Consider the following 9,999-nt stretch of genomic DNA (forward strand, 5'->3'; position numbering starts at 1 on the left):
GTGTGTTATGCAGATGAGCCACCCACAATCATTATATAAGAGGATCTACCAGCAGGTAATAGGCCATCTGTATGACACAGGAGCAGATATTAAACAGTCTGTTCCAGATCAGTACCAACACATTCATTCATCCATTCAGACAAGACTTTGAAAGGTGAGTAGAGGGACAGGATATCCTTCTAAGGGATCTGTAAGTCAATGACCTCACAGTACCCAAGAATGTTTTAGACTCAAGCATCATGATCCTAAAATTTAGGGTCGCGTTACAACTATCAGCAAACAATATTGGGCATAAAACAAACAAAAAAAAAATCCTGCACTTATTTTTACATTGTTTGCTTCAAGTGTTGAGTCAATAAAACTATGGATTTTTTACAGTCTATACAGTATATATATACACACACACACATCCATTTCCTTCGCCAGTTATCCTCACGAGGGTCAAGGGAGTGCTAGAGCCTATCCCAGTTGTCAGGGTACACTGTGAAATGGTTGCCAGCCAATCACAGGGCACATGGAGACAGACAACAGTCACTCCCACAATCACACCTAGGGGCAATTGACCCCTCCGTACAGGGCACTTAACCACGCCTCCTGAAGTGACGTCACGCCACGTGCGCTCACGTAAGACAAACAGTAAAAATGGCAAATACAATACAATACATTCTGAACTGAGACAGACTCTATGCTTCTGATTTCATTCAAATCAACGATATATTATATATTCTGAATACAATACATTCTTAACTGAGAGAGATGCCATGCTTCTGATTTCATTCAATCATTCACACGTAGCAATGTTATGCTAGCGTAGAACGTCTCATTCATTTATACGAGACGTGTATTAAAAATCAAATTTAGGGCATATCTTGGTGCAAACACAGTCTGGTTAAGCTTCGGCCGTGAGCCAGCAAGAAATCAATATGTTTGTGCAGTCCGATCGTCGCTAAATATCGCTCAACAAAGAATAAGTGTGTCAATCGTTCACACGTAGCGGTGTTATGCTAGCGGAGAATGTCTCATTCATTTATACGAGACGTGTATTAAAAATCAAATTTAGGGCATATCTTCGTGCAAACACAGTCTGGTTAAGCTTCGGTTGGGAGCCAGCAAGAAATCCATACGTTTGTGCAGTCCGATCATCGCTAAATATCGCTCAACAAAGAATAAGTGTGTCAATCGTTCACACGCAGCAGTGTTATACTTGCGAAGAACTTTGAATTCATTTATACGAGACATGTATTCAAAATCAAATATAGGGCATACCTTCGTGCAAACATATGTGTTCCGGTTGATATTAGATGGATTTATTTGTTGATGCGGTCTTCCACAAAGTTTGATCCATCGAAGGCATTTTTCGTACTGGGTCTTCGGTTTTAGAAAGGGTACGAATCGAACTCCACCAACTAGCCTTTCAGGATACCTGTCGTCACTATTACAAAGTCCGTGACTACACCTCTTAACCATATTTTTTGTTAAATAACCCAAATACACGATAAAACGCTAATTAAACCTATACTGGACCATTCAATGTTGTCAGAGAAAATGGCGGGAGCAAAAACGGGCTTTGGTCTATGCAGATCTCTGGCCTCTGATTGGTCAGTGACGCGGATTGCGCAATATCCACGGAGGGGTCAATTTAGAGTGTCCAATTAATGTTGCATGTTTTTGGGATTTGAGAGGAAACCAGAGTGCCCAGAGAAAACCCACGAGAACATGCAAACTCCACGCAGGCGGGTATATATATATATATATATATATATTATATATATATATATATATATATATATATATATATATATATATATATACATATATAAACATATACACACACACACACACAGAGTATACATATGCTTTAACATAAGTGAGAATAAAGTGGCTCACCCTTTGTGCTCAACACTCCACTCAGTGGTTATTTTACAAAATTGCATTTTAAGAACCTGTGTACAGGCAAACTATTAGTTCTGTTCTGATTGAATAAAAAAGGATAGGTCTGCATTATGATTAAGGAAATCAAGGTTAGAATGCGAAGTACATTTGGAATGTATGTGAGTGAAAGAATGGAGTGCAATGCATAAACAGCTGGATAACCATTGTTAAAAATTCAACAACTGCAGCATGACTGAGAACGTAAAAAAAAAACAAGCAAGTTGTTCAGCTGCTCACAGTGCACAAGTATTTTTTTCATGATATGCATTAAAATCATTAGGTCTTTCTTCCTATATGTGCTAGTCGGAGTCATAGAAAGATGAAGTAGGTGACATTTCTAACTTTCTCCGAAGGAATTATCTCAAATTCCAGCAGGGACACAGAAATATTCAAAAACTGTGAACATATCCTCAATTAGAGGAAACACTGTGCGTTTCTCAGATATTAGAAACTCTGTTTAATGTTTTACTGGATAAAATTTCCAAAGCATTGTATTTATATTACTGTGACAAACGGTAAAATGTGAATATGCAGTTTATGGTAAAACAAAATCCCAAATAAAAGAGCAGAGAGGAGATGGAAACATTTGAACTTGGTTTATTGATGACTGTTATTATTTAAGTCCAATAACTTCATTAAAAAAAAAAAAACAGCTCAAGGAATGACAAGATGCACAAACGTTCATTTTTGTGGGTCTACCCGGACACAGCCAACTGAAGCAAAACAATTCCGGCAATCTTAATTGTAAAGTGGCATCCAAACATGAACCAAACATGAAGTAATCTTAGTAGTTCCTCTGTCAAATAATCTCACATACAGTAGGATACGTTTACAGCCTACACCACAAGGTCGGAATAGTCATCGGACGTTCAACAAAATAGGAACAGTCCTGAAATGAATTGGGAGTCTGATGCCTGACTTTACCAGGGCAATGCTGAGTTACCAACCACAGTATATGTCTGCACATATTTTGTGTGTACATTCAAAACTCTGAAAATGAAATGCTTTATTGAGTCACCTCAGTAATACGACTGTGTACACGTTGATAATGGCACCCAAACCCAGTCACACACAAATGACAATGGCATGATCAAGGGCAATCACTCAAGGCAGGAAGTCCATTGGAGAGGATGTGAGGAAAAATCGTCAGGCACCAATTTACTGCCACAAACCACAATTTAAATGAGGCACTCATTTACAAAAGAATAAACCCAACCAATAAACCCAACCATTCAACTCCTCAATGAAAATATGCACAATGCACTCAGGGTTTATTGTATGTATATATGGTACAGCACATATTACACAGTGTACATATTGTGAATAGTTGAGAACACTAACGAATATGCTTTCTGTTTGGAGTGTGTCAAAAAACAAGCCTTAGCATTCTTAATTCTGGCATTTCATAAACTGCGTAATGGAGGTTTTGACCGCATACTTCCACACTTGATACTTTCAGAGTGAGCAGGACAAGATGACTCCTTGTGACGCGGAGGGCGACTGTGCTTTTGTGGAACCTCGTCTTGAGCTTGCTTCAACAACTCCAACATCAGCAGGATGGGCAATACCCTGTATGGTAGACCAGAGCAGATACCAGGCAGTAAACACATCAGTACGTGTAATTCGGAAAGCATCAAGCATTACGACTGTGCTGTGTAATTATTCAATCAATAAGGTGTCTAACCTGTCCTTCAGGTTTTTCTTGAAGGTAAAGAACAGTATACCAAAAAAGAAGAATGCAAACTGTCTGAGGCTGCACCAAGTCCAAAAAGCAAATTCTGCACTCTTTTGGAACAGCAAGTTGACCCTGTGCGGGACAGAAAAGACCTCAAAGTGCGTCATGCTGCTTTTTAGACATATTAAAGACACTTCCAGTTAAGAATAACACATCATCTCAACGTACCAGGACAATCTTAACATAGCATTCACGGCCTTTAACAAGAAAGAAATGTCATGTGACATTTTATTCATTTAATGTCAGCGATTCAACCTGGTATTTTTTTTCTTTATGTCTGATATATCAGAGTTGGGGGGACACGTGTAATAACTTATTTAAAACAAGCCCCACATGTTATTGTTTGACTGAGTATTAAGATACTCAAGTGTTTTGAGAATGTGAGGTAAAACATTGACAAAAATGTATGTTTGGTCCTTGACAAACCCATTCAAAACTGTTTCACAAGACTAGAGCTGAAAGAAAAAAATACAATTATTTGATACATTGTTTTGCCAAGCACACTGCCTGCCACGAAGATTAACACATAGAGGTTTTTTGGCTCTACTTATTTAATTGTTCTTATAATGCATTTTATAAAATCTACATCCAACACTCTTTCTTAAAGGTGCTATAAAAAATAACTATCACTTTTGAAGGTTTTTTTTTGGCAAATTTTGTAAATCCAATTGAAGAGTTTGTTTTCAAAACGCGACATTGGCATTTTTTCAGATTTACGAAACTCGCGTCAAAATTATCCAGCTCCGAATGGTAGTTATCGGGATACTCTGATTTTTGTTGAAAGTGCGACATATCGTTCTATATCAGCCAAGGAAGATCGCGTTTTATTTCAAAATGCGACATATCGAGATCTTATTTAGAGCAAAATGCGATATAATTTCGTTCAATCAGCGTGCGCTGCTGAAGCAAGCAGCATCCAATCAGAATTCGTCTAGAGGGAAGTTCCAGTATCTTCCACATCATCATCCAAAATGGCTGCGCCCACGTTTGAGAGAGAACTAAGTCTTGTATTTTGTTTATCAATGTTTAATAATATCGAATAAATGAATCAGTGATTGTGCTGGTTTACTTGCATGCTGTCCCATTGTGAGGGTGCTTTTCCTATTTAATTTTAATTCTTTATGAAATTATTGCAATTTAATACTTCAGTTCTCATCCAAGTACCATTGTATCTGAATGTAATAAACATACTGTTTTGTCTATGATTGTGTAATGCTTGAAGAGTAATTTTGTTGTTCAAAATATTTCACCAACGATCATTAATGAATGAATAAATTTTTATAATTCTATGCAATCTTTTTTTTGCCATTTTTTATAAGGAAAGTTATCGGCTATGACTTAAGAAAAGTTGACATTAAAAGGAAATCAACACCCTTGGAGTAGACTCAATTTCTGTCTATGAGCATTATGAATACTGTTATTATTACTACAGAGTTACATCCTATTCTGCAGTGTTCTTTCCCCCGACAGCGACAGCTATAAATAAAATCAAAAGAAAGCAGACTCAATGAGTCAGATTTCAAACAGTGAATTTGTGAGTTTGAAACTGATTTCATTTTGGAGATGTGTGTATGAGATCGACTACCTATTTTTTTTCTGCTGGTATCCCTCGCAACCCATATTAACCTTGGTAGACTGGTTTGAAGCAGTTTACTTTCTTAATGATCTCACATCAACTTATAAACAAAATTAATCAACTGAGTGACACAATGCCTGCAGATGTCGGATTGCAGAATCGCATACAGATACACAAAATTACAATGATGTAAACTCAGCCTTTCCAAGACCTCATACTGAACAAACAAACAGTTTCTAAATAACTGAAAAACACCTTTTTAAAAGAAATTCCCATTTTTTCATCTCCTTTTTCAACATCTGAGATTAGTGAGCTAATTGTGAAAATTGTGACTGGTGACTGACCCTTATTTCTGATACCCAACTCTCTAAATGTGGTGGTCATGGTCTTAAATATTATTTTAAAATGCTTGAAATGTTGAAAGGCAAATAGTTTTCATGATTGCTTATCAAAAGCAACTGATTTTTTTTAAAAAAATTCAGCTGCTCCTGAAAGTTTAAGTCGAAATTTGGATATGTCTCACTTTGCCAAGAATAGAATGTTTGGATATGTCTCATTTTGGAGAAAAAATGAAATTTGTCATCAAAAAAACTCGGTGAATATTAAAGCCAATATTTTTTTATAGTATGGTGTTTAGTTACTCTTTAGCATCTCTTTCCATCCCCCAATAGTTAGAAACATAAAGTGAGTTTATTGTTTTCACTTCAATACCAAGGCCTTTTCTCAAAATGAAAAAAACGGATATGTCTCATTTTGAAAACAAACTCTTCAATTGGTGTGTAAAGTTAACAGGGATGGAGAAAGTGGTGGTAATGGTGATCACATTCTTACATTTCTTCAGTCTCAACCAGTGCCTGGAACAACAGCATCAAAGGCAGCAGCAAGTAGGTCAAGAATCCAAAAGGTCCCAGCATGCGCTCATATATCGCCACATTGCCCATCAGAACTGTAACATCAATACTCTCATTTGACTTGAGTGGTTTTTGAAATGCAGTTCAGCTAAGTGTAACTTCAAATGAGTGGATACCATTCTTTGCATTGTCCAAAGAGTTAGGACGTTCTGTCACTCTTAGTTTTCCAGTTGTGGATTGAAGTTCAGCAGAAGTGTTGGACCGCTTGCTTTCATTATTTTGGAGAAAGGACAATGCTGTTGTCTCCATTTCATCATCCTCTTCTTCCTCTGGAGTGGTCTCTCCAAATTTTTGCGTTTTTGTGTGAAAGTAGCTGTCTAGTTCTTGAGAAATTGCGATCCTTTTTATGTTTGACACAAGCTCTGCAAGCAAGGAAAAACGATCAATAGATTAGACACTAGTTATCTATTTAAGAACAGCTTTTGTTTGTGTGTGTGTGTGTGTGTGTGTGTGTGTCCCTTTCAGAGGTAATTGACCGACCATTGCCCAGAAGAAAATGAATGGCATCTTTGTAGCCACTGTGATAGGCTTGCTCCACCGTCTGAATAAAGAACACATCGTTTTGTAAGGATATGTGTATAACTTTAAAGGAGGACTTTGTTCAAAATTCAGATGTACAATAAACCCTTCAATGAGAAGTAATGTTATTATTACATATATTTTGGACATTAATTGAAAAAAAAAATTGAAAATAAAGAACATTTTTGAAATCCATGCAAAATCTGGATATGTCCCAGCTTTCAAAGCCAAACCTGGAAGTAACATCCTTAACCCCGCCCCTGACATCGCCGGTGCTTAGCGTTACAGACCATTCGTTCTACCTAAATCAAGATGCCGACGTGTTGTGCAACAAAACTGAGAAAACGCACCCAAATTTTTCCTTCCTTATCCTCCTGTGAGGTCGACCTGACAGGATAAAGCTGTGGCTGTCACAGTTGAGGTTCATTCATCAGCGGGGAAATTTGCATGCATCTAATCATTACTGGTTATTAGCCGCTTAGTTATAGCCTCTCGTTCTGGTACTGTGTAAGCAACAACATACTTTATGAGGGTGCACGGTGGGGGAGCTGCTCAATCCCGTACCTCCGTGTGTGGAGTTTGCATGTTCTCCCCGTGTCTGCGTGTGTGTAACCTCCCTCCTGCCCGTTGACAGCTGGGATAGGCTCCAGCACTCCTGCTCGTGTGGCGAAGAAAATGGATGTATGGATATATACGTGTAACACAAAACTTCTCAGTTACTATTTATGCCGATCCGTACGTGCAACCACCACCCACCTACACGTCGGCAGCGCCACGCCCCTCCCAACAAGTCGAGTTCCGCTTGTGTGTCAAACGCCTGAACATTAAACATTATTTTCGTTTTGTTTGCTCAATGGCGGGAGTATTAACAACACGGAGTATTGACTCGCTGTTATACTCGCTTTGTTGGCTCTTAGCAGACAACACTTCCCAGTTACTATTTACAGTGATCGGCGTGAACAACAAAGGCCCATCCACCCCGACGCCGGTCAATCGCGAGAGGCTGGCTGCTTGAAAAGTACATCTTCATAGTCCATATAATGGATTATTGTTCATTGTTCGCGCCACACCCCCTCTCCAACACGTCAATTGCCGACTGTGTATATTCAGGCTCAAACACATAGGTTTGAACATTGTACATGATGCTATTTTTGTTTTGTTTGTTTGTAATTATTTTTCACAAAAATCGGTCACAAAATGCCAGATAGTGGACGTTCTCTGTTTGGTGAAATCCACAAGCAATTGGGGGTCAGAACAGCAAGCACTGCAGGTGTGGCAAACGTTGATTGGCTATCAGTTTTCCAGCCGGGCTCATTGGAATGTCTGTGCGAGAGAGGAATTTCGATAATACTTTTCCAATTTAGAGATGTTTCTTGGTGAAATCAGTGGATAACTCTGTCATTAAAAGAAACACTGAACCATCATCTACTAACTTTAATGTGTGCTCCAATTCCTATTAGATTGGACAAAGTGTTCCTTTAAGTACAGCCTGGAGGTGAATCATGAGGTTTTAAAGTGAAAGAAACCATCATGTTAATTATTCACGCACATATTCTACTTGTAATTACTTGGAGCACAAAAAGGAAAATATCAGTTCTTCAGCAACTGGTTGACACTAAGAGACTCACCTCTGGCTTTATGGGGTAGAGTGCGTTCCAGAATCTTAAGCCGTTAGCCAAATTGCCCTTTAAGGTGAGCCCAGTCACCACCATGTCCAACATGCAGGGTTGGTCTGGGGGACAAATGTCAGTCTCTCCAGAGAATGGAGACACTGTTAAAGTACGGCTAGGTGGTGCCAGAACTGGCTGGATCTTGCTGAAACCTCCATCCATATAATGCTGGAAGATTGTACAAAATACACCAGACCGTTCATCAATTCATTGACAACTAGTTGCTTATCAAATTAATTGATTTACAATTTTAAATAATCGATAAATCGTTTATCTTAAAACTCACCAAATCCTCTCAACAGTAAATATCCACAATTTGATTTATTATAATAATAAAACACACTGATTATCTTTGCATTTCATCAAAACAACACATGCAAATATCTTTTACTCTAGAAAACAACAATAAACATTTTTCCCTTTTTTTCTGCGTTGTTACAGACCAAACCAGTAACTGGCTCAAAATCAACTTTGGCTTGTGCATTCTTTTTTCTTCCCATTAACTTTTTTAATAGGGAAAGTTGCAAAAGTATGTATGTGAATTTTCTGGACTGTCAATTTGAAGTAATGTCCTGCTTTTTAATATAGAGTGGGAACTTTTGAAACATTTTCTTTTCAATCTGATTCATGGATTAATTGAAAAACTAATTGCCAGTTTAATCAATGATTAAAATAATTGTTAAATGAAACCCTAAAAAACACATAACTCATTATTTCAAAGCTGTGAAATACTCACTACTCCATTCAGGGAGGGAGGCTGCATGCCGCAATATCCTGGGACAAAGCAGCTACAAAGGAGAGTCTGATGTAGAGAGTAGGGGGCAAAAAAAAGTAGAACTGCCTTAAATCATTGCTCTTGTATTCTTTAAAACATGCTAAAAATCAACTGTTCAATTTGTAGTCCACCTCACCTGTACAACATCATCTTTGGAATGGTACTCTGTTATAACGGTGTACTCGCCATTATCCAGGCGGGTCACACCCACAGTGAGGCGGCCATTTGCAAGGAGATGTGCATCAGTGGGAAGATATTTATGCAAAACATACTTTAACCAGCACAAAACATCAACAGAGGGGTTGAACGGTCCAAGTGTAAAGTCCTTCATTGCTTTTGCAAAGTGCAGCATCTCATTTCTCATCGTAACTGGGGATTATGTTAAGAAAAAGTCAATCAGAAACAATGTTTTTTCACCACAAATTTAAAGAAAAACACTCATAAGATAAGACGGAGCCACTTACTCAGGTTGATTTCACAGACAACGGCAGCAGCTACCAAAGAGCCCGCTGATGCACCGAGGATACACGGTGCCTTGCGTAGTATCCATGGTGCATTATGGAGAAAGCACTGGGCAACCCCCAACTGGTAGGTGGCCAGAAAACCAGATCCAGAAAAGGAAATGGATGAAGGCGCTTCTCGAAAATTGACGCTGGATACCTCGAGGACCATTTTACACCCGTGGATTTAAGAACTATGTCTCTGGTTCAATGTTAACGCGGTCTAGGAGTGGCCCCCCCTAAAAAAAAAGTCCAGTTTACAGATGTTATCAAGCAAAAACTGGGAGAAGGTTTTGGTGTGACGCCTTTTTAAAAAGATCTCAATTAGCCATACCATGTTAGTCAAGCACATGTGATTCTTACGTGCATACAACACTCTTA

The 9,999-nt window shown here is 38.4% G+C and overlaps 1 protein-coding gene across 1 annotated transcript; it reads right to left on the reverse strand.

Annotated features, from left to right (window-relative positions):
• Positions 1 to 6,238: 6,238 nt before the first annotated feature.
• Positions 6,239 to 9,790, reverse strand: pnpla1 (patatin-like phospholipase domain containing 1). Its single transcript, XM_061808302.1, has 6 exons — positions 9,583 to 9,790; positions 9,255 to 9,487; positions 9,080 to 9,145; positions 8,302 to 8,511; positions 6,635 to 6,695; positions 6,239 to 6,516 (listed from the first exon to the last, which is right to left on the reverse strand). Exons 1-6 carry the CDS (start codon positions 9,788 to 9,790, stop codon positions 6,239 to 6,241), a joined length of 1,056 nt encoding a protein of 351 aa, XP_061664286.1.
• Positions 9,791 to 9,999: the final 209 nt, after the last annotated feature.

The sequence above is a fragment of the Syngnathoides biaculeatus genome, chromosome 2, assembly GCF_019802595.1.
Source record: "Syngnathoides biaculeatus isolate LvHL_M chromosome 2, ASM1980259v1, whole genome shotgun sequence".
Lineage (NCBI taxonomy): Eukaryota > Metazoa > Chordata > Actinopteri > Syngnathiformes > Syngnathidae > Syngnathoides > Syngnathoides biaculeatus.